The sequence below is a fragment of the Microtus pennsylvanicus genome, chromosome 3, assembly GCF_037038515.1.
Source record: "Microtus pennsylvanicus isolate mMicPen1 chromosome 3, mMicPen1.hap1, whole genome shotgun sequence".
In the NCBI taxonomy this organism is placed as follows: domain Eukaryota; kingdom Metazoa; phylum Chordata; class Mammalia; order Rodentia; family Cricetidae; genus Microtus; species Microtus pennsylvanicus.
In genome coordinates this window covers 110,381,724-110,407,669 of record NC_134581.1, presented here as the reverse complement: position 1 = coordinate 110,407,669, position 25,946 = coordinate 110,381,724, and the positions used below count along the sequence as shown (strand labels likewise).

The 25,946-nt window shown below is 40.8% G+C and overlaps 1 protein-coding gene across 1 annotated transcript in view; it reads left to right on the top strand.

The window, feature by feature from the left end:
• Positions 1 to 25,946, top strand: part of Angptl5 (angiopoietin like 5) — a 57,589-nt gene that overhangs the window by 16,845 nt on the left and 14,798 nt on the right. Inside the window, 5 exon segments of the mRNA XM_075968009.1 lie at positions 2,689 to 2,745; positions 2,748 to 2,781; positions 2,783 to 3,187; positions 13,422 to 13,501; positions 14,212 to 14,426. Of these exon segments, the coding sequence (XP_075824124.1) occupies positions 2,689 to 2,745; positions 2,748 to 2,781; positions 2,783 to 2,987 (296 nt within the window). The 3' untranslated portion in view covers positions 2,988 to 3,187; positions 13,422 to 13,501; positions 14,212 to 14,426.

Below are 25,946 nucleotides of genomic sequence, written 5' to 3'. Positions count from 1 at the left end.
AGCATGGAGTATCCCATGTCAGGAAGCTTATGTGGAGGTCTCCAAAAGGTGATTATGCTTTTGTTAGTGGATATTTTATTTTCATTATAGAGCTCTTAAATTTCCCATGGTTATCAAGTAGCTTTCAATTGTTGATCAAATTACATATTTAAATTAAGGAAAAGAAAAGGTACAGTGCAGATAGATATGCAGATAAAATGTTATCAGACACAAATTTGACATTGAGCTTGGGGAAAATGTAAATATGAACTTGAGCATCTGAGCAATTGTTTCATAAGAAGTAAAAAGGGCTAGGGAGATAGCTCAGTCAGTGAAGTATCCACTACAGAGGCACAAGGACATGAGTTCAGATTCCCAGAACCCATGGAAAAAACTGTGTATTATAGTGCAACTTGGAGCATTATGGATGGGCAGATCCCATTGGTTAGCTAGCCTAGCCTAATTAATGAGTCAAAAGGTAAAGATGGGCAATGATCAAGAAAATAAACCTCGGGCCTGCACACACACCTGCGTGCGCGCGCGCGCGCGCACACACACACACACACACACCATACCACACCACACATGTATTCACGTACGCAGGCACACACACACACACACAGACACTACAAATATTCCTGATAGTAATACTTGAGAGAAAACTCTGTGGGTTCTCAGAGAAAGCAGCATTATAACTGTGTCTTTGCGAGTGACTAAAATACTTCACAGAAACAACTTAAGGGAAGAGCGGGCTTATTTTGGGTGACAGTCCCAGAGCTGTTGCAGGGAGGCTGTGGTAGGAAGCATTTCACATCTGACGGCTAAGTAGAGAAGGGTGGACACAAGACATAGCGCTAAGGTCATGAGCCAGTGACCTACTCCTATCCATACCTCCCCGTTATTTCACTATCTCTCAGGAATGCCTGTGTGTGATGGCTCCAACAAGGAAGCCACTCACTCATGAGCTAAGAGTCCTCTTGCTGTGACTCTCCAGAAATGCCATCCCAGGCATACCCAGAGGTGTGCTTTGCTAATGTGTTATCTAAAGATGAGGAAAGTCAGTGGTCAATTAGTTAAGTTCTGAGAGCCATGATTATAGCATAGCAAACATGGTGGGTAAATTCTAAGGACTGTTTTAGAGGGGATTCAGGGTAATCCAGTGAGAAGTCATCTGGTGTAGATTCTCCTTTGGCAATGGAGACTTTCCTGGAAGGCTCACAGAATTCAGGCATTGTTTCCTAGATGAGTTTCAAATTTTTAAAATCACATTTTATTTATTTATTTAGTGTATTGTGCAGGCACATGCATGCCATGGTGCATGTGTTTAGGGCGGAGGAACCTTAGGCAGACAGTTCTCTCCTTCCAGTATGTTAGCTCTGGAGATTGAATCTGGTCATCAGACTTGACAGCAAGTGCATTTGCCTATTGAGCCATTTTTCCGACCCCATTGGGTGAACTTTTGAAAGGTCCTGTACAGCATAGGTGCTGAAAATGATATTGCATTTGCAGATGCAATACTCCAGTCAGTGTCTTTGTGTGCCATAATATGCAGAGTCAGGGACTTCACTGGCCAGTCGAGTTGGGTTTGAGATATACCTCACTAATGAAGTGCTTCAGGCTCCACAAAATATTTACCTCAAGAGATTCCAAACATTCAAAGCAAAATGAACAACTGTAGATCTTGGCTTTCTAGATATTTCATATAGCTTTTCTTTTCACTGAACATATTAATCAAAAATTTCATATAGGTTAAATGTAGGTATGAGTCCGATAAGGACCTTTAACTTCATGTAACTGTACAAAACAAAATATAGTTCCCGAGCTTGCAATTTAATTATTAGCTGGACTGTCTCAGCCAAGAAATTTAATCCTTGAAGGATCTGGTGAATATCAGGCATGATAGTCATGCAGTGTTCAGTGTAAGCTCCTTAAAAATGATCAGTCTACACAGATGTGAAGAACCATGGGGGACAGCACAACTCAATAGTACATCAGAATTTTCATGAGCACCCTAGGCATGCTACAGGAACATTATATCTCCAAATGAAAGGAAATTATGTTGCAATTACAAATCTAATATTCTCAAGGGTAAATGCTTCACCTTCATCCATAATTGTCTTTCTAAAATGAAAATCTACCATGAAGTGGTGAAGAAATGAGTCACTGGTTAAGAATATTTGCCATCCTTCCAAAGGAACAGGTTCAAAGCCCAGCACTCACTCAGTGCTCACAACTGTCTGCTATTCCAGTTCCAGGGGATCCAACATACTCTCTAGCCCCTATGAGCACTCCCTGCATGTGGTGCACAGACACATATGCAGGCCAAACAATTATACCCATAAAAAAGTAAAAAGAATGCCCAAACCCCATTATGTAATAAAAAGAAAACATAGTGTGTAAGTTGTTTTATTTTTTTTTAAAAAATTATCAGTCACCGTTCAGATCACTTTCAGGTATTGCAGGTACATGTACCGTAATCTGATTTTTCTATAGCCAAGCTTCCATGCTGGTTAGTCTGTGTACTTAAAGATACCGCCAAGGCTTCGCAAGGTTTGGCACATTGTGTGAGAGAGATTTTCACAGGACAAATAGTGGAAAAAACAATTGATTCTGTTTCTAGATTCAGTATTTCTGTATAATTGGATGGTAATGATTGAAATAAAAATTCTCTGAATTCATCTTTTTTTGAAAATAGTCTATTTTATGCAGGTGATGCATTTTGGAGCTTCAGGGAAGATGATAACCAGAATACAATGCCTTTCAGCACTCAAATGTTGATAATGATGGGTGCCGCCCTGCTTGTGAAGAGCTGCAGTCACCTCCATAACAACACTGGCTGGTGCTTCAACCAGTGAGGTCTCACGAACCTAAATGGCATCCATCGCCTTCCTGGAAAGCTGCGTGCAATTGGAATTCGGTAGGGTACATGGACCGAAAACAATTCTGCTGTCAATATTAAATCTGCCTCAGTGAAGACTAGAAGAACTTACAACCCCTATTTTAAGTAGTCTTATTTTAAACTGTAGCACAATTTCTATAGTTATTTTTGAAAATGTGTTAAAACTTTTTTGTACATAGTTTCTTTCTTACTTAGAGTTTAACATATTAGCCAAAATTGAATTGAATATAGATGTCATCTTAGTGCCATGAGTTTAGTTAGTAAAGTTCAGTTTTGCAGCACTTAGAAAAGCAATCACAGCGCATGAAGGTATGTTTTTTATTGACTAGTTAACATTTTGTGATTGTTTGCAAGATTCACAGTAAATTTATTTATTTATTTATTATGTATACAATATTCTGTCTTGTGTGTATGCCTGCAGGCCAGAAGAGGGCACCAGACCCCATTAGAGATGGTTGTGAGCCACCATGTGGTTGCTGGGAATTGAACTCAGGACATTTGGAAGAGCAGGCAATGCTCTTAACCTCTGAGCCATCTCTCCAGCCCCCAGTATTTTTTTTATAAACAGGTATTAGAAAATTTTTTATTAATTAAATCATTTCTGAGTTACCAAGTGTTTTCTCAGATCTTTGAGGAACAAAGTCGGCCTACTTTGTGTCTGAGAATGACTGAACTTTGGGTCCTTCCGTTTGTAACTCCAGAGTGCTGAGCTTGCTGGCATACGTTGCCATGTGTGCTCTATACAGTGGCAGAGATGGGACCTAGGGTTTTGTGGATGCTAGCCGACAGTCTGCTGCCATCTGTTCTTTTTTCTTATTGATATTTGTTGAGCTCTACATTTTTCTCTGCTCCCCTCTGCCTCTTCCCTCCCCACGTCAGCCCTCCCCCAAGGTCCCCATGCTCCCAATTTACTCAAGAGATCTTGTCTTTTTCTACTTTCTACTTCCTATGTAGATTAGATCTATGTAAGTCTCTCTTAGTGTCCACATTGTGGTCTAAATTCTCTGGGTTTGTGGCTAGGTTGGTTTTCTTTGCTTTATGTTTAAAAATCACCTATGAGTGAGTGAGTACATGTGATAATTGTCTTTCTGTGTCTGGGTTACCTCACTCAAAATAATGTTTTCTAGCTTCATCCATTTCCCTGCAAAATTCAAGCTGCCGTTATTTTTTTCTGCTGTGTAGTACTCCATTGTGTAAATATACCACATTTTCCTTATCCATTCTCCAGTCGAGGGGCATTTAGGTTGTTTCCAGATTCTGGCTGTTGTTCTTTTGGTCCCTGCCCTAGCCACGCCCACTCTTTTTAACTCCTGACCTCCGCCCGCCATCGCTCTCTTCCTGCTTTTCCTCTCACACGGGGCTTTGCCTCTCTCCTCCTCTCTCTCTCTCTCTCTCTTTCTCTCTCTCTTTCCCTTTATTTCTTTCTCTCCTTGTTAATAAATTCTTATATGGCTATAATAAGATTGGTGCCCCGTGACTCGGATGATTCGTCCGCCCCGGATTTTCACTTGGGGCTGGAGTTCCGGCTTTCGGCGCCATCCGGGACTCAGCTCCCTCTAGGGCAGAATCAGGATCTGAGTACTACCACGTGTTCCATCTGCCTGGATGCAACTACTCCAAACAACAAATCAACTAATCGTGAGTGTCCCCATCTCAGCCAGCTTAACCATCTCTTTTAACCCAAGGGATTGACCGTTGAGCTCCCAGCAACCCTTCACGGTTTTTAGGGATGGGAGGACCTCCAACCGCGGGCTTTCAGGGCCTCGGTTGTTCCCTTCGCTGGCATTCAATCCGGCTTTTCTCCTGTGCTAAGCCTGTGCCTGAGACGGCTGGCCTCAGGCAGCCCCTCAGCTCACCCGTTCCTGGAGGCCCAGGGCCTCCAGTCTTTCTCTTTTTCTTTTTTTCATTCTTTTTCTTCCTTCTTTTCGGTGTAACTGCTGCTACGGTGCAGCACGCCGCTACGGTGCGGCCTGACCTAGGCTGGATCCCTCTTGCCTGCGAGTCGATTCAGCTAGGTTATAGCCCCCCCCCCATGCAATCGGACGCCTTTTCATAGGGCCCGGAGGTTCGTGCCATCTGCATCTCGCCTTAACGGGGAGCCATTCTCGTTGTAGGCTTGAGGTGCCACAGGTATTTGCACAGCCTTCACCATGGGAGCCAAGCTATCCAGACCTATCACTCCGGCCTCATGCTTTAATGCCTTACACTTACACAGCTGTTTTTCGGTTCCAGCCTTTTGCCCCTTCCTTGTGCGGCTTTTATTGTGGCATGGCGGGCTCTCTAACAGAGCAGACTACACGTGGCGGTCGCCATCTTGGCTGAAGGCCAGATGGGTCAGGTGACTTTTTCTGCCCTCTTGGCTGAGGGCCAGACCACGTGACCACACTCTCCCAGTTTTACTCCCAGTTTTACCCTGCCTTCTCACCCGGTTTTCACTAAAATCCTCCTGTTAACTCTGTTACATGTGTTTTGAGCAATGGCATGTCTCTGATAGGGCCCATCAGAGTTGTCCACTTGCCCAATTCCTGTTCACTCTTTCTATACATAATAATACATATTTTTTGAACTGCTATGTACCTTTAAGTCTCTTAAGCTGTTCTCTACCATTGTCAGTTCTGCCACTAACCTTATTACAAGCAGTTTTTTCCCTCTATCTGCCTTTTTACAAATGTAAATCTTACCTGTTGAGAGCCAATGTGGTCAAGCTCAGACCCAACTTTCCAAACGAATTCTATACTATAGTTATACCTGATAAACAGCCCTCAACTGCTCAGAGATCTGGGGAATATGATATTTAAGCATTTAATTTTTAAAAACTTTTCACAACAATAAAAAAGAGACAGGTTGGCTCCTAGCAGCAGCTCTCTGCTCCCTCCAAAGAAGACAGAAGACAGACATGCGCAGAACAACGTCCTTCTGCATTTCGCTTCGACTGCAGAGCACTGACCATTGGGAAAACCTGCCTTTCATCTGAAGTAAAGACCTCTAGATGTGGACGGAATCACTGGAATCGACAGCCTAGCTGCTCAGGTCAAGGTAGGCCTGTCTTCCTACAGATTTCTTAGCCCACAGGATATTCTGGAGCCTGGCAGGCCCTGCGCTAAACAGCAAAGTTCAAGTGCAAACTTCAGCGACCATGGAGGACCCAAAAAGAGTAGCTCTGGGTGCCAACCAAGTAAGTTCTCTGTTATTTTTTAATCAGTAACTCAAGTAAAATCTTAACCTTCTCAAAGATCTCTGACAGTTTGACAGCTGAGAGGTTTTGCAAGGTGACCTCACCAAACAAATTTCAAACCAAATTTATCTCTTATGCTACAGTCATTATGTGTCTAAAACTTCTGTTTTCACAAATCCAAGGAGTTCTCGTGAGTTCTAGGGAGCCGAATTAAAGAATCCATCTTAAACAGGTCAGATACCCCCTCAATCCCCTGGTCCTAAAAATTTTTTTCCCTTAATTTAACTTTGTTCTTTGTTCTGCCAATACCTTAAACAGGGTAAGAGATACCAGACATTTCCATGCCACAGACATCGGTCAAAAGCAAAGAGACCAGCTATGCCAGGATGTTCCCAGCACCCATTCTTCTCTCGCGCCCCCCCCAAAGACGACGCCCACAATCAGCTGGAAGCAGTCTTGAGAATTCGCCGCCCCAATTCCTTCAAACTGGACTGTCTAATTTGCTTTTTATTAAAAGCAAGATGTGGGAATGTTGTTCTTTTGGTCCCTGTCCTAGCCACGCCCACTCCTTTTAACTCCTGACCTCCACCCCGCCATCACTCTCTTCCTGCTTTTCCTCTCACACGGGGCTTTGCCTCTCTCCTCCTCTCTCTCTCTCCTTTTCTTTCTCTCTCTCTCTCTCTCTCTCTCTCTCTCTCTCTCTCTCTTTCCCTTTATTTCTTTCTCTCCTTGTTAATAAATTCTTATATGGCTATTTCCTGTGTTTATATGTCTGACCCGCCGCCACCGCCGCCGACTGTAGCCGCTTGCTCGGGGTGCACCTGCGCCCGGCACTGCTGGGACCCGCCGGAGTTCGCTGCGGGGCAGGGGGACCCCAGGGATATTTTTTAAGAATAAGACTGGCTATGACAAACAAAGCTGCTATGAACATAGTTGAGCACATGTCCTTGTGGCATGATTGAGCATCCTTTGGATATATACCCAAAAGTGGTATTACTGGGTCTTGAAGAAGATTGTTTCCTAATTTTCTGAGAAATCACTACCACACTGACATCCAAAGGGGTTGTACCAGCTTGCATTCCCACCAGCAATGCAGAAGTGTTCCCTTTTCCCCACAACCTCTCCAGCATAAGTTGTCGTCAGTGTTTTTGATCTTGGCCATTCTTACAGGTGTAAGATGGAATCTCAGAGTTGTTTTGATTTGCATTTCTCTGATGACTAAGGATGTTGAACATTTCCTTAAGTGTTTTTCAGCCATTTTAGATTTCTCTGTTGAGAATTCTCTGTTCATGTCTGTACTCCATTTTTTTTATTGGATTATGTGATTTTTTGGTGTCCAATTTCTTGAGTTGTTTGTATATTTTGGAGATCAGATGTCTGATGTGGGGTTAGTGAAGATCTTTTCCTATTCTGTAGGCTGTCGTTTTGTCTTGTTGACCATGTCCTTTGCTTTACAGAAGCTTTTCAGTTTCAGGAGGTCCCATTTATTAATTGTTTCTCTCAGTGTCTGTATAATTGTATAATATGGGGTTATATTTAGGAAGTGGTTCCCTGTGCCAATGCATTCAAGTGTACTTCCCACTTTCTCTTCTGTAGGGCCTGGGTTTACCCCTGCTCCTGGGGTTCATCTTGAGGACAGTCTCTGGTCAGCCAGCATTTATGTTTGAACCTGTGCTCCCTCTGCCCCACCTGGTGATTAGCTGTAGGGCATTGTTTACTCCATCTTGGGTGTGGCAATTTCCCACCTGACTGGGGGGAATTCTTTGTGTAGCAGATAAAGGCTTTTGTCTGACCTCCTTTTGAATGACCCAGGTCTCTTGTGTGTTCTTTCAATCTCCAGGCCCTTGCCCGACTCTGATACGACTGTACTGAGAGGGTAATACAGAATCGGGTGTTACACTCTTCCATAAGGTTCCGTGTGGCTGGCTTTATGTTGAGGTCTTTGATCATTTGGACTTGAGTTTTGTGCATGGTGATAGATATGGGTCTATTTTCATTCTTCTACATGTTGATATCCAGTTATGCTAGCACCATTTGCTAAATATGCTTTCTTTTTTCCATTTGATATTTTTTGTTTTTTTCTCAAAGATCAGTTGTTCGAAGATGTGTGGATTGATATCCGACTCTTCTATTTGGTTCCATTGGTCCTCCTGTCTGTTTTTATGTCAATACCAGGCTGTTTTCAGTACTGTAGCTGATTCACAGTATTTTTTTAAGGAACTTGCTTTCTCTTTGAGCATGTAAACCATAGTAATTTGTTAGGAAAACTGAAGAGATACTTCTCTATCTGTATGCTTACTTACATAATTTATAGGTAATTTCTACTAAGAAAGTTATAAGGAGCAATGTATGAGAATTAATACATTAACAACACGGGTTAAAAATTTTACCAAGTGATACCACAATATTTTAAAAGTGATAAGAACTTGCTGCTAAAATAAAACCTTTCATATTTTATCATGAATAATAATTTTGTTTTTATTTGCAATATATTTACTGTACATATATCCTGATCAGTTGCATTCTAAAACACTTTTAAATTAGTTATTTTGAAACAGGGTTTCTCTGTGTAACAAGCCCTAGCTGTCCTGTAACTGGTTCTCTAGACCAGGCTGGCCTTGAACTCACAGAGATGCACCTGCCTCTGCCTCTCAAGTGTTGGGATTAAAGGCATCTGCCGCTACCACCCAGCCCTAATTACAATTTTTCATGTCTTCTTTTTAAAGCTTTACTTGATAACTCAGCCATTCCTAGAACTCACTATATGGCCCATACTATCTTGGGAGTCACCATATAGCTCAGGCTGGCCCGGAACTTGGGCAATCCTGCTTCAACCTCTTGAGTGCTAGGTTATAGTTATGAGCAGCCACATCTGGATCTTAGCCCTTTTTAAGCCAAGTGACGTACACTGTGAAGTGCATGGTGAGCATGATGAGTCATTGGTCTAGATGTGCTTGGGAGAAATCCTGTTTCCTCCGTGGTTTCTATGGAAACGGAAGGTAATGCAGGAAACATTCTAGGCCAGGAATCAGTTAGTGATGAAGAGCAGGAAAGACAGCAAAGGGCAAACTCTCCTTTTCATGCGGTGCCACAGTCTAAGAGCTTCCTTATAAAACACGCACATGCCAAGAATAGCACTTGTCATTAATTATCACAAAATCTATTTTGTTGGTGTTTACCCAGTATTCGCACATAAGCTGGGATATGTAATACAACCTTGCTGAAGGAGTAGTCAGGGAAACAGTTTGTCTATCTCAGTTTTATATATCACATCCAGACACACAGTTATGAATATCTGATCAGAGATGATATTTAATGTGGGCTAGGCATCTGACACTATGACTTACCATGCATGGACCTCAGTTCTATGATGTTAGTGTGATGAAGGAATTCAAGGATAGGCCTTGTCTTCTTGGTCTTTTCACTGAAATACTGGTGAGGAGGGTAATGCTGCTCACATATGTCTGGTTCTGCCCTAATCTGCGTCCCATTACACACTGTTATCTTGCATCAAGTGTTCTGTGTAAAGAACAAATTGATCCTTATGTCACTTCTGAAACAACTTTTGAAAGATGTTCTAAAGGAAGGATTTAGAAAGGCATACAGTGATGTAACAGTTGATTGGAATCAGCTTGAACCAGGCTTGCCGTTGGTGTTCACAGTGGCTCACTATCTGAGGAATAACGTGACAGATTCATGGAACCTGTGCTTCAAATTAAAATAATACACCTCAGAAAGTTTGCAGACGCAGAAATGAGAAAAACTGATAACATCAAAAAATTTTGTAAAAGGCTACTTCTATTTTAGTGTAGTAATATTGTTTTCAGTAAATGCTGGGCTTAAGAAATACATTTTTGTTATGTGGCACTAAGAAATGTAATGCATTGAACAGCTGTGAAGGGACTTCAGGCATTTAATTTTCCACAAATGCTAAAGCATTTTTATTCAGTGAGGCTAGGCTTCTGAAATGGCAATAAATGACATAATAAAAACTTTAGTTAAGGTTATATAACTTTTAAAGAAAACTTCGAAAAACAATTTTTTAAAATTTCATTTTACATTACAACCAGTTCTCCATCCCACCCCTCCTCCCACTCTCTTTCACCTTACCCCAGCCCACCCCCCATCTACTCCTCCCAACAGATAAGGGCTCTCTATGTCTAGCACATTAGGTTGGGGTAGGACCAAACCCCTCTCCCCTGCATTAAGGCTGAGCATGGCATCCCACCATAGGGAATGGGCTCCAACAAGCTAGCTCATGCACCAGGGGCCCTTCAGATAGACCAAGATACACCACTGTCTCCTACATATGGAGGACCTAGTTCGGTCCCATGGAGGCTCCACAGCTGTTGGTCTAGAGTTCATGAGTTTCCACGAGCTTGGTTCACCTGTCTCTCTATATTTTCCATCATGATCTTGACCTCCTTTGCGCACATATTATCTCTTCCCTCTCTTTGAATTGTTTTTGCTGTGCCAATGTGTTCAAGGCTACTTCCCACTTTCTCTTCTGTTAGGTTCAGTGTAACTTGATTTATGTTGGGGTCCTTGACCACTTGGATTTGAGTTTTGTGCATGGCAATAGATACGGATCTATTCTGATTGTTCTACATGTTGGCACCAGTTATCCTGTCAGGAGCCGTGTCCTCCTAAAATCATTACAGGAACCATCACCCTGGGGAGTCTGCAGAGAACCCACACCCATAATTGTGTTAGGAATCGTTCTATTGACAGAGCCTACCCCACACCCAAATTGGCTGTTAATGGAGAGCTATCTGTTAGTGGAACCCACCCCATATTCCAAACTATCTAGAGAACTAGGTGTGTCAACTCGTGACTTCCTGGCCTACGTGACCTGACCGAAGGTAACCTCCTGGACCATGTGACCACCATGGACCACGTGGCAAGATTCCATGCCCCCGCCCCCATCCCAAGCCAAACTCCTTACCCTATATAAGCTGTACCCCATCTCTAATAAACTGAGGCTTTGACAGGAACCCCCGCTTAGCCTCATTCTTCTCTCTTAGCCCATTATCTTCCAGATAGTGCCTCTCCGGGACCCTGGAATAACTGAACTGCCAGGCGGGTTACAAACCCCTAGACTAAGTAACCCGCCAAGGCAATCAACATTATCCCAGCACCATTTGTTAAAGATGCTTTCTTTTTTCCATTGTACCATTTTGGCTTCTTAGTCAAAGATCAGGTGTTCATAGGTGTGTGGATCAATATCAGGGTCTTGATTTGATTCCTGTCTGTTTTTATGCCAATACCAAGCTGTTTTTATTACTGCAGCTCTATAGTAGAGTTTGAAGTCAGGGATGGCGATGCCTCCAGAAGTTCCTTTATTGTACAGAATTGTTTTAGCTATCCTGGGTGTTTTATTTTTCTATCTGAAGTTGAGTATTATTCATTCAAGGTCTGTGAAGAATTGTGTTGGGATTTTGATGGGGATTACATTGAATCTGTAGATTGCTTTTGGTAAGATTGCCATTTTTAGTATGTTGCTCCTAACTATCTAAGAGCATGGAAGATCTTTCCATTTTCTGATATCTTCTTCAATATCTTTCTTTGGAGATTTAAAGTTCTTGTCATACAGGTCTTTCACTTACTTGTTTGGTTAGGGTTACCCTAAAATATTTTATATTTGTGCCTCTTGTAAAGGGTGCTGTTTCTCTGGTTTCTTTCTCTGTATATATATATGCATGCCGAGGAATATATAAAATTTATATATAGGAGGACTACTGATTTTTTTGAGTTAATCTTGTGTTCTGCCACATTACTCAAAATATTTATCTTTAATGATATTGTAATTTCATAGTTGCATGTGTATGCTATTACAAAAAGCATAGTCAATCCACAAACAGCTCAAACTAATACCCATCATAGATTTAATAACATCAGGGAGTGTCAGAGTAGTTGATAGTCCGGGAGTTAAGAACTCTATCAATCTTCTTCCATACACATATGTGTGCAAACACTAGACCTATTGTTGTCCAGACAGGTCTAAGTTTAGAAGTAAGAATAATTAAAATCAGTGGTTAGCAAAGCAGGGCCCGTAAGTCAATCATGCTCCACTGTTTTGGTCAATAAACATTCACTGGAATGCAAGCATGGCCTCTCACTTCTGTCTATATCTTCTTTCATGTTACAAGAACAGAATTAATGAACCTTCATCAAAACTCTATGCATTATGAAGGGGATATTGTCATCCGTATGTATTATAAAGGGAACATTATCATAATCATTTTATAACAATGAAAATTTAGGCAAATCTTGGATTAGATTTAAGATGAGGAATTGAGAGGATCCATCAGAGATTAAACTCATGGGATAAGGAAGATCTCTATACCTCTATATATGTATATATATTGGATCTTGACAGAGAATCCCAGAGTAAGTTAGAAGGACTTGTCAATCTTAGGGCAGATTTCAAGGCTTATTTCATAGCAAAGTTCCTCTGGCGCAATTTCTTCTTTTTTCAAGAGAGACAAGGGGTCCCATCTGTTCCCTTACAGTGGCACATCATATACTTAGCTCCCGAGGCAAATAACAGACATCCAGACTCTTTTCAAGGTTACTTGCTGTGATTTTGTGGTATCTTTGGAAAGGCATGCCTGCAACAAATATCCAATAGGTTATTTTAGAGAGGTGCCTGTGGCTTTCTAGAGGATATTCCTTGATAGTGGCAAATGGTTTTATCAGAATGTTTTGTATTTCAAATTCCCACAAGGGACAATAGAAATGACTTCAAGTTCTTGGGCATTAAAAAAGTAGCCAAGATTTATGTAGGCAGTCTATATAGTTTATGCACACACAAATAAGGATAAGCTTCTCTGAATGTCAGTGGACTCTATGACCTAGGTCTGCTCTAATCTAATTCAAGGGGTTCCAGCTGGTGAGCACAGATAGGAATCTCTGGTATTGTATTGCTACTGCACAGAACTGGTTCTGAAGAGTCACAGAACTGTTTATATTGGTACCTCCTCAACCTTGACCTCTCCCTTTCCCATCTTGTTAATGTCTTCAGAAAGAAGTATCACCCCTGACAGAGAAATATTTCTATGGATCTATTCTTATTGATTCTTGAGAAGTTTCACATGTGAAGTCTTGGGACTCCTCTGTCTTCAACTAAAAGGTTTGCATCTCTCAGGTACTAGGTTTTCCCTGTAAGTGACTCTTGGCTGATGGTCCTTCTTGACAGTTCCTTACACAGATGCTCACTTCAGTCTTCCACGGGGAGATCACTTGCTTTAGTAATAAGACAGATGTGATGTAAATGGAAATACTGTCCATGGCTATCAATTGTTATTCGAATTTGTAAACAGTGGCCTTTGTGTTTGAGGGTAGCTCATCCATCCTTGTTCTTCACAGATTAAAGAGCCGTGACACAAGGCTTGGACTCATGCAGAGCAAGGCTGGGGAGAAGAGTGGAAGGGGGTGATGGTATTTCTGTGAGTATCATGTATGTATTTTAACTCGAAGTTCTTGACCTTGTACATCTGGAGTCTTGAAGACTTCCTGCCAGATTTTAAGTACTGTGACCTTTTACTCTGCGTGAATGGAAGGTGTTTGACAAATGTTACATGAAATTCCTTCTTTAGCATTGCTATTCTTAGACAGATACCATTAGGACCTGTTTTCTTTGCTTACAATGTTTAGGTTGGTATATGGGGAGGTTCATATTAAGGGATCCACTATTTCTTAGCACATTCAAAGAATGTACTACTTCAGAGATGGGTTCTCATGACCCATCCTTTTACAGACTCCTGAGTTAGTTAGCCTCACAGCTTACAGCATCTAGATCTGTCCTTACTATAAATTCTTGAGTTAGCTACAGCATCTAGATCTGTCCTTACTATAAATTCTTGAGTTAGCTACAACATCTAGATCTGTCCTTACTATAAATTCTTGAGTTAGCTACAGCATCTAGATCTGTCCTTACTATAAATTCTTGAGTTAGCTACAGCATCTAGATCTGTCCTTACTATAAATTCTTGAGTTAGCTACAGCATCTAGATCTGTCCTTACTATAAATTCTTGAGTTAGCCTCACAGTTTACAATATCTAGATCCGTGGTACATTCATCAGATATGTTCTCTTCAAGTCCCTGTGTCACTAAGGTATGTTTTGTTTATAGCATGTTTTCACCCATCTTTTCCAGGGGAAAGCCTGAGGCCTGTTTGCTGAGCTGGAGTGGGGTTGGTGGAAAGTCTGTAACTGCCGACCTCAAAGGCTCTGGGCTAACAAAGACAGCACAGCTCCTCAGAACTCAGACTGCTCTTCTTCCATTGTACCCCTCAGGACACTTAAGGGGTTCTGCGGAGAGTTTCATAGCCAGAACAACAGCTGTGCTCTGACCATTTGCTCTGATAGTGGGTAAGTATGTATTGGGCCATTCAACTTTGAGGACAAGTGTACAATAGCCCAAGTGTACAACATCCTAGTCTTTTTTCCCCTTGCACCTAAAGCCACCACTCAGACCTACTCCTCTTCCTAGTGGTAATTCAGATACTCCCATTGGATTCATTTATACTCCAGCCCTACAAACCCCAAGTGGGCCTGGGTGTGTGGGTTCACACGGGTCCATGAAATGAAGACTCAGAGACACATTGAGAATGAACTTAACCTTAGCAGTCACAAGGTTCCTCAGCCTGGTGGACTGAAGCACTTTCCCTTAGCCAACTTCAGCATTCTTACTTTTTCCTATATATTTACACGTTAGTTAGTAGATTTTCATATGCTCAAAACAACCTGAATGAAGCTTCCAAAAATACTTTGTCAAGTGCAAATACCTGATTCATGAAGTACCATGGTTTTCTGGGTTTCCCTTAACCAAGTTTTATGTAGGCCTTATATCCATGGGACAAGATTTGCATAGGGTGACAAAAGGTACCTGTAGCACAAAGGATGGACTAGGGCTGGGTGCTAACTCTGGAGCTAGGCCAGGTATGGCCCATTGGGGGTTTATGGCTAGTAGGGGGTGAGGGGGATGGGAGGTGGTAGTGTTGTTTGCTATCCCTCTGGTGCCAAGCCCGCAAGACATTCTGCCATACCCAAGCTTTATTTGTGCTTTTTTTGGGTTCAAATTCAGGCATCTCTTCCTGAACACCCTTGATGCGAAAGCAATGTGGAATTTTTCTTTAACTGGTTAGATACATGAAAAAAAAATCCCCAATCTCTATTTAAACTTAACTATTAGTATTTTTATATTTTAGTTTTTGTTTGAATCATTGTATAGGTGGAGTTTTCCTGTGCTGGCAGCTCCTCCCAAATAACCACTGAGAAACTTAATATTAATTGTAAATGCTTGGCTGATAGCTCAGACTTGTTACTAGCTGACTCTTACATTTTAAATTAGCCCATATTCCTTATCTACCCTCTGCCACATGACTCATGGCTTGTTACCTCAGTTTTTCATGTCCTGCTTCCCCTGTGTCTGCTGGCATCTCCTTTGACTCCACCCCTCTTCATCTCAGCATCCTTAGTTTGGTTGTGCCACCTATACTTCGTGCCTAGCTACCAGCCAGTCAGCATTTTATTAAACCAATTCAAGTGACAAATCTTTACAGTGTATAAAAGGACTATTCCACAGAATCATTATATACTGAGTTCTAGGCCAGCCTAGGTTAGAGAGTGAGACCTTGACTCAAAACAAGACAAGACAAACCAAACCAAAACAAAAAACCCAAACCAAACCAATACAAACCACAACCCCCCTCCAAAACCAAAATGGAAGCAAACATATATATAATTATAGCATAGTTGGTTCTCTGAGAAAAAGTAGGAAAAGTACTTTAGGGCTATGTAAGTACGGACCTTGATATACAGTTGCCCAGGGTGTAGATTCCTGATCTAGACCAGCAATTCTTAAATTTATTGTACTCATGACCCAATTTAGTTAGAAAACTTTTTACATGATCTGTATTCAAATTAAATGTGTACTGATAATAAATTCTAGAGAGTTTTATTTTGAAACACTTATTCAGCATACTCACCACTTTGTAATTTATTAAAGAGAAGCAACTTTGAGTACTAATGAGATGGTGTGCTCTTTATCCTTACAAAGAGAATCAAATCTTGACCGAATATCTGTAGAGCATCTTAAACCATTCTCAGAGCTGATTAGTATCTTGTTTCACAATCATGGAACTCAAGAATGCTGCTGGGCATAAACACACAGTACAAAATGGCAGCAGTGTGTTTGGAGGCATTCCCAAAACTGTTGGAAATTATGTCCAATCCCATTCCAAAATTCATCCAATGACCTTGTATAAAATCAAGCCAGCATCTCTAACAGCAGTTTTAAAAATCAAGCATTCTAATACAATAAAATCAAACAAGTGTTGACTAAATCCTTACTTGCTGAGGAATGATAATAGAAAAATATAAGAAGTCTTTGCTTTTTAATTGAACTGTTGCATGTCTGCAAGTGCAGAAACATGGCGTAGGCGGTGAAAGCTGCAGTTTATAGTGAATACTGGTCTTGAGTCTGAGTGTTGGTTTGTGCTGTGTGCTGAGATTCCACATGCATTCATTACAATGTGCTCAGGGCACATGTTCAGAACCAAGGCTGCAAGTGCAGCAAAAGTCAGTGATAGCCAGAAACACCCCAAATTCATTGCAAATTTGATTTTAAAATAATTTTTGTTGCACATCCAGAAACCTTCTATTGCCACCTTTGTCTTGCTACCTTTAATTTCTTTATGTGGCCTCTACATTGGTTGGTGATGCAGTTTGAGAAGGTAGGGTCTAGATGATGTAGGGTGGGACAGTACAGTAGAGTAAATTGGGAATGTTTTGGATGGGAAGGTTCCAGGCACTTGTGAAGAACTTCTCCCTCAGCGTATGCTTCTTCCCCCACAACTCTGGATCACGTCTGATGAGAACACTCACTTCTGCTTTTACTTCTATGACCCTATCTGGCGAAGACCTGTGCAAACCTTGTGCCTGTGGCTTCCATCTCTGTGAGTTCATATGTGCGTTAGTCCTGTAGTGTTTAGAAAGTCTTGTTTCCTTGGTGTCTTCCATTCCCTCTGGCTCTTATACTCTTTCCTCTTTATCCACAGGGTTGACTCAGCCCTGAGGGGAGGGATTTGAGGGAGACATTCTCTTTAGGGCTGAGTGTTCCAAGGTCTTTCTCTCTCCCTGCATATCATCTGACTTGAGTCTCTTTGTTTCTTCCCATCTACTTCAGGAGGAAGCTTCCCTAATGATGGCTGAGCAAGATACTGATCTATGAGAATGACATTAGGAGTTGTATTGCTATGTTCTTTTAGAATAATAGTAGTATTTGGCTTTGCCCTAGCTCTCTGGGATATCTAGTCCCAGGTTTTTGGTCACCAAAGCATTGACACGTGTGGGTTCCACATTGTGGGGTAGGCCTTAAGTGAAACCAGATGTGGTTGGTTACTCCCACAAGGTTTGTGCCACCATTGCACTGGCATATGTTCCAGACAGAACAGCGTTGTAGATCAAAGGGTTTGTGGCTGCATTGGTGTTCACTCTTTTGGTAGTGTGCAGAGTAACTTCTGGTAGCAAAGATGCTAGAATTTAGGGATGAAGGCTCTATGTAGGCACCAGCTTGACTTTTCCATGTTCAAATGTTGAGGGTCATCTAGGTTGTTTCCAGTTTATGGCTGTTATTAATAGAGCAGCAGTGAACAGTTGATCAAGTGCCTCTGTGGATGAAGCGACTTTTGGGTATATGACTAAGAATGGTATAACTGGATCTAGTGGTAGATTAATTCCCATCTTCCTGAGGAACCACCACGCCGTTTTCCATAGTGATATTAAGATCTCAGAGTAGTTTTGGTTTACATTTCCCTGATGACTAAGGTTATTTAGACATTTCTTTATGTGTTTCTTAACCATTTGAGATTCCTCTGTTGAGAATTCTCTGTTTAGATCTATACATTTTTTAATTGGGTTATTTTATTGATATCCAGTTTTTGAATTTTTTATATATATTTTGAATATTAGCCCTTTATCAGATGTGTAGTTGGTAAAAATCTTACCCCATTCTGTAGGCTGACACTTTGTCCTAATGATGGTGTCCTTTGTCATGCAGAAGCTTTTCAGTTTCATGAGGTTCCATTTATTAATTGTTCCATTTATTAATTAATTGTTGATCTTAGTTCCTGTGCTAGATGTGTTCTGTTCTGAAAGTCTTTTCCTGTGACAATGAGTTCGAAGCTATTCTCCACTTTTCTCTTCTATGCGGTGTAGTGTATCTGGTTTATATTGAGGTCTTTGATTTGTTTGGAGTCAAGTTTTGTTCCGGGTGATAAATAAGGATATATTTGGGTTCTTCTCTAAGCAGACTTCTAGTTTGACCAGCACCATTTGTTGAATAATTTTTTTCTAGTGTATATTTCTTTCTTGTTTATTAAAAATCAGTATCATAGGTGTGAGGATATAAGTCTGGGCCTTCAGTTTGATTCCATTGGTCAATGAGTCTGATTTTGTGCCAGTGCCCTGTGGTTTTTATTCAGCTCTGCACTTCACATTGATGTCTGTGATGGTGATGCCTCCTGCGGTTCCTTTATTATTCAGGGCTGCTTTAGCTATCCTGGGATTTTTCCTTATGAAGCTGAAAATTGTGTTTTCAATCTGTGAACAATTGTATTGAAGTTTTGATGGGGATTGCAGTGAACCTATAGATTGCTTTTGATAGGCTGGCCATTTTTACTGTATTAATCCTTCCTTTCTATGAGCATGTAAGATCTTTCTGTCTTCTGGTACACGTGCTTGGTTAGAGATACTCAAGATACTTGATGTCATTTAAGGTTATTGTGAGAGGTGTTCTCCCTATTTGTTTCTGTCTGTCTGTCACTTGTATATAGGAGGGCTACTGATTATTTTTTTTGAGTATTTTGTATTCAGCACTTTGTTGAAGTATCAGCTGTTAGAATTAACTGGAGGAATTTTCAGGGTCACTTATATATGCTAACATATCTGCAAATCATGATACTTTTCTTCCCTTCCTATATATGGCCCCTTCATCTTCTTCAGTTGTCATATTGCTCTGAGACTTCGAGTACTATGTTGAGTAAGTATTGAGACAGTGAACAACCTTGTCTTAGTCCTAATTTTAGTGAAATTGCTTTGAGTTTCTCTCCGTTTTAGTTAATGTTGATTATGGGCTAGCTGTAAGTTGTCATTATTGTGTTAAGGTATGTCCCTTGTATCCCTAATCTCTTTAGGATTTTTATCATGAAGGAATGTTGGATTTTGTCAAAGGCCTTTTCTGCATCAAATGAGATGAACATATGTTTATTTTGTCTTTCTTTGATCATCTGTTGGAATATATTTACTGATTTTCTTATATTGAACATATCTGGGATGAAGTATACTTGATCATGGTAGATGATCTTTTTGATGTGTTCTTGGGTTCAATTTGCGAGTATTTAATTAAGAATTTTTGCACCTATGTTAATAATTGGTCTGTACCTTTCCTCCTCGGTTGGGCTTTTATGTGGTTTGCGTATCAGGGTAACGGTGACCTCATAAAATGAATTTTGGAATGTTCCTTCTCCTTTTATTTTATTTGAGGAGTACCGGATTAACTCTTCTTTGAAAGTCTAGTGGAAAGCTGTGCTCAAACCATCTGGCCCTGGGCCTTATTTGATTAGGAGATTTTTAATTATTGTTTTCATTTTTGCTAGGAGTTATAGGTTAGTTTAAGTTGTTCATCTGATCTTGATTTAACTTTGGTAAATTGTATATATTGAAAAAATCATTATTTTTTGATTTTCCAGTTTGGTGGAGTACAGGTTTTTAAAGTATGTCCTTGTGATTCATTTGATTTTCTCAGCGTCTGTTGTTATGTCTCCCTTTTCATTTTAATTTTTAAAATTTGGATCTTATCTCTTTGCCTTTTAATTAATTTGGACAAGGATTCGTCAATCTTAATGATTTTCTTAAAGAACCAACCCTTTGCTTCACTGATTCTTTATATTTTTATTTGTTTGTTTCTATTTTATTGATTTCAGCCCTGAGTCTGATTATTTCTTACAGTCTACTTCTTTTGGGTTTGATTTCTTTTGTTCTAATGCTTTTAGTTGTGCTTTTAAGTCACTAGTAAAAAATCTCTCCAGTTTTTAAAATAGGCACTTAGTGCTATGAACTTGCCTCTTTGGGCCAACTTTATTGTGTTCTGTAAATTTGTGTAGGTTGTATATTTTTATTCAGTTCTAGCCGGTCTTTAATTTCTGTCATGACCTATTTTTCATTCAGTAGTAAGTTGTTCAGTTCCCATGAGTTTGTAAGCTTTCTGTTGTTTCTGTTCTTAATATCTGTTCTTAATATCTTAATCCTTGGTGATCAAATAGGACACAGGGCATTATTTAAATTTTTTTGTATCTGTTGAGACTTGCTTTTTGTTCAAACATGTGGTCTGTTTTGGAGAAAGTTTCATGAGGTGCAGAGAAAAAGGTATATTCTTTTGTGTTTGGATGAAATGCAAGTATCTTTTGTTTATAACATGTTAGCTCTGTTATGCCCAAATCTGTGAAGTCCCTGCAAAAGCCAACAAGGAGACCGAGTCCCGTATGTAAAAGCAAAGAGCTTTTATTTTAATCAAATTTTCAAACTTGGTCTCTCCGCATGTCCTACATATTGGAATAAACAGAGAGCCCCGAGCTCAGTTAGAATTGGGTTTTTATAGTAGTAAAGGTGGAGGTGAGGGGTTTCTGAAGTTTAGGACCCAGGATTTGCTGACATTTGTCTAGGGGTGTCCTGGTGAGGTGTGCTGGCAGGTGATCCTATCTACAGTGGTTGGAATGTTAGGCATTTCCTTTGAATGGTCTGTTCTTGGGTGGTGGTTGGGTAATCTCAGCTTGTGGTTTTTCCTGCTACCACATATTGCTTCAGGGTAAACTACTCAGACTCAGGCCTCTTATTAAATTTATTGATGGTTGAGTTCTACTCTGGCAGGTGATAATCGTTGGAAGTAAAAAACTTCCGCTGGGTGACCTGCCCATACTTAGCTTATCATGGCTGGATCCCACATTATTTTCTGTTTAGTTTTTGTCTGGATGACCTGTCTATTGGTGAGAGTAGGGTTTAAAAAGTCTTCTACTGTAAATGTTTGAGGTTCAATATGTGCTTTAAGCTGTAGTGGTGTTTCTTTTACTAACTTGGGTGCCTTTGTGTATGGGGCATAGACATTAAGAATTGCACCATCTTTTTGGTAGCTGTTTCTTTGATGTGTATGTAGTACCTTATTATTTTTGGTTTGAAGTCTTATTTTGTCCGATATTAAAATGTATACATAGCTTGACTTTGTAGGTACATTTGCTTGGGATATCGTTTTCCATCATTTTACCCTGAGGTGATGTCTGTTCTCAATGTTAAGTTGTTTTTCTTTGATGCAGTAGAAGGATGGATCCTGTTTTCATATCCATTCAGTTTGTTTATGTCTCTTCATTGGGGGATTGAGACAGTTGATGTAGAGAGGTAGCAGTGAACTGTGTTTGTTGATTTCTGTTACTTTGCTGTTGTTGCTATTGGAATCTGTGTGTGTGTGTGTGTGTGTTTTCCCTTTTGATTTGTTGGTCTGGAATTTTTTCCCCTGTGTTTTCCTATTTAGCTTGGAGTTTTCTTTCTGTGAGCTGGATCGGTAGATACTGCTTAAATTTAGTTTAATTATAGAAAATCTTATTTTCCCCATCTATTGTTATTAAAAGTCTTGCTGGGTTTGGTAGTCTGGGCTGGCATTTGTGGTCTCTTACAATCTGTAGCACATCTGTCCAGGGCTTTCTGGCGTTTAAAGTCTCCACTGAGAAGTAGGGTATAATTCTAATAGGTCTACCTTTATATTTACTTTGTCTTTTTCTCTTTCACTTTTAACATTCTTTGTTGTTGTTGTTCTGTATTTAATGTTTTGAGTATATGAAGTATGTGTGTGTGTGTGTGTGTGGGGGGATCTGTTCCAGATTTCCTGAATGTTTTATGTCAGGAATGTTTTAGATTTGACATTTTCTTTGACCAAGACATCCATTCCTTCTATTGTATCTACAATATCTCTTTCATCTTCTGTATTCTATTGGTGAGGCTTGACTCTGAGATTCCTGTTTTAGCTTCTAAATTTTCATCTCCAGATTTCCCTCAGTTTGGACTTTCTTTATTGATTCTATTTCTACTTTCAGGTTTTTATTCATTTCCTTCCCGTTTGATTCTGTTTTCATAGATTTCTTTATAGGATTCAATCATAGCCTTTTCAAGGACATCTGACACATTCATCAAGGCTGTTTTAAGGTCTTGTCTTGCATTTCAGTTATATACTCAGGTTCTTCTGTGGTGGGTTGTTGGCCTCTAGTGGAGACATACTGTCCTGGCTGTAATTGACTGTGGTTCTACACTGGCGGCTAGTCTTCTGGGTTCAGAAAGATTCCCATTCTAGGTGTTGATATCTGATCTTGTCTTTGTTGGGTATGGGTTTTATTCCTTGGTTTCACTTGCCCTCTCTGGTGCTTAGAGTGTGGCAGCTTTGTGTTGCCTGGGAGGGAATTCTTCTGGGATACTGCTAGGTGTGTCCACTGGGAGTTCTGGGAGCTTCCACTTAAGAGTGGGGCTGGGATAGAAGAGTCAGGGTCTCAGGGAGGTGTGCTGGAGGTGGGAAAGCAGGGTGTTTCACCATATCTGCCTAGTCTCCTGGGTACAAGGATAGATTGTGAGGAGGGGCTATAACAGCTGTTTTGTTACAGAGATGACCAGAAAAATGGGGCTTGAATCTTGAGATTTTTGAAGAGGCTCCCATTAGTTCAGGCACACTATCTTAGTGGTGGACCAACACCTCATGGTCCTGATTTCCTTGCTCATATTCTCCCTCCTTCTGCTCTTCAACTGGACCTTGGGAGCTCAGTCCAGTGCTCCAATGTGGGTCTCTGTCTCCATCTTCATCTGTCGCCGGATGAAGGTTCTATGGTGATATTCAAGATAGTCATCAGTTTGACTATGGGACAAGGCCAGTTCAGGCACCCTATCCTCTGCTGCCCAGGGTCCTAGATGGGGTTATCCCCATGGACTCCAGGGAACCCCTCCAGAGCTAAGCCTCTTGCCAACCCCAAAATGGCTCCCTCAATTAAGATATCTCCTTCCCTGCTCCCATATCTGTCCTTCCTCCATCTCAACCAACCTTGAAACTCCATAGAGCTGTGGCAATAAACATGGCTTTTACCAGCAACTCTGCCGTGAAGCTAGACTCTCAGAAAACTAAGGAATGGGGAGGATCCTGCTGTCAAAGTCACAGCTTTAATTCTAGCCAGATTGCTTAGCAACTTAAAGACTCATGGTGAGAAAAAGACAGATATACAGTAAAGATAGATTCAGATGGACAAAAAACCCTCTAAACAGTTTACCGTGTGTTTAAAAATATATGTAGACTTAGGAGAGAAAAGAAAAAGGATAAAGTCCTTAAAAAAAAGAAAAAAGTAGTTGGGTGTGATGGCACATACCTTTAATCCCAATACATTGGAGGCTGTAAACCACTTTGGGGTGGGCTACTCAGTCTAGGGGTTGTAACCCACCCTGCAGTTCAGTTATTCCAGGGTCACGGAGAGGCACTATCTGGAAGATAAATGAGCTAAGAAAGAGGAAGGAGGCTAAGCGGGGTTCTTGTCAAAGCCTCCGTTTATTAGAGATGGGGTACAGCTTATATAGGGTAAGGAGTTGGGGGGTGGGCACAGGGGCCTGGGCTCTTGCCGCATGGTTCACGTTGGTCACATGGCCCGGGAGGTTACGTTCGGTCAGGTCACGTAGGCCAGGAAGTCATGAGTTGACACACCTAGTTCTCTAGATAGTTTGGAATGTGGGGTGGGTTCCACTAACAGATAGCTCTCCATTAACAGCCAATTTGGGTGTGGGGTAGGTTCTGTCAATAGAACGATTCCTAACACAATTATGGGTGTGGGGTTCTCTGCAGACTCCCCAGGGTGATGGTTCCTGCAATGATTTTAGGAGGAAATTGGCTCCTGACAGGAGGCAGAGGCAGGCGGATCTTTGTGAGTTTAAGGACAGCCTGATTTACAAGAACTAGTTCTAGGACAACCAAAGATACACAGAGAAACCCTATCTCCAAAAAACAAAAATTAAAAATAAAAGAAATAGAGTTTAAATAAAGCCACGTAAAGATATTAAATACATAGAGAATCTGGATACTTTATGTTATTGTGTTGTCCTTGAATTGTAGGACTGCTGCAGAAGGAGCAGAAGCTGTTAAAATACATTTGATTAAAAATACTGCTGAATTAATCCAACATGTATTTTGAAAATGCCCTGACTTCAAAATTTAATTCAAAAGATATGTTACTTTGGAGAGGAGGTTTTGCTTTTTTCTATAGGAAATGAGAGGCCGTGGATTCATTCTGGGATAAGAAAAATCAGGTTTGATCAAGGAAGACCCCTATAAGAAATTTCTGATTGGAGTGGATGGCCAAGGTGATCCAACATTTCAGAGGACCTCTGTTGGAGTTTCATCTGAGTTCTACATCCTGAACAACCTCAAGATTGCTGGCGGAGACGATCAAGCCTCACAGAATATTCCAGTCAGGACTTGACCATAATCCTAAATTTTCTTTGGGTCCCCATAAGATTATCAGCAGGAAGTAGCCTAGAAAACCATGCCATATTCCCACAAAATGGATTATGGATGTTTGTCTTTGTTTAGAGTGTTGGTTACAAGTTGTTAGGAATAATTGATGTGGGATTCCCCTATGTATGCTGTGAATACCATTGGTTAATATAGAAACTGGCTAAAGAACAGAGCTAGGTGGGGGAAAACTAAACTCAATGCTGGGAGAAGGAAGGTGGAGTGCGAGAGAAGCCATGTAGCCCCGCCTGAGACAGATATGCTGAAACTTTGCTGGTAGCCCATGACCTTGTGGTGATGCACAGATTAATGGAAATGGGTTAAATTAAGATGTAAGAGTTAGAAAATAAGAAGCTAGAGCTAATGGGCCAAATAGTGATTTAAATATTATGGTTTTTGTGTGATTATTTCGGGAGTCTGGGCAGCCTCCTTACTACAGATAGCGATCTGGATAAAAGATAAACAAGGAAGATTAGATTCAGAGTTCTTGTTTTGAAAAAAAAAAGAGGGAAGTGCTGTGGGACAATGGTCTTGTACCCTGTAAAGATTTGTCACTTGTATTTGTTTAATAAATGTCCATTGGCCAGTAGCCAGGCAGGAAGTATAGGCAGGGAGATCAGAACAGGAGAATTCAGGGAAAAGGAAAGGCTCAGTCTGCAGTTGTCACCCAGACCCAGAGGAAGCAAGATGAGACTGCCTCACTGATAAAAGGTACCAAGCCACGTGGCTAACATAGACAAGAATATTGGGTTAATTTAAGATGTAAGAGTTAATTAGAAGCCTGAGTTAATAGGCCAATCAGTTTATAACTAATGTAGACTTCTGTGTGTCTCTTTGGGACTGAACAGCGGTGGGAATGGGCAGGATAGACACCTTCGTCAACAGGTACACACTATTATGCTTGCTGCTCTGTGGGCAGCTGTGTCTCCATTCCTATGGGAAACTTCATGGGAGTGAAGAAGTGACCACCCTAGTGTTATCCCAAGCAAAGGCTTCCACATGATTTTGACTGATGTCTGTTCCACAGTGTGGTAAATCTCTTTTCATTGTGGTGGGTTCTGTTCTTTTCCAAGTGAGCCTGGTACCCAGAGGCAGCCCTCAGACAAAGGCTGACTTGCTGTCAGGCTTTCATACACAAAATAAAAAAAGGGGCCTTACTACTGTGTAAGCTTAAAACACTTCTGTCTTCTCATCCTGTGACTAAATGAGAGAAGTAACTTGGCTGTGCTATGAATCCTTAAATAAAATCCCTCCGAGGTTTTAGAGATTTGTTTTTAACAGAGTTGGAAAGCTAATAGCGTATTTAT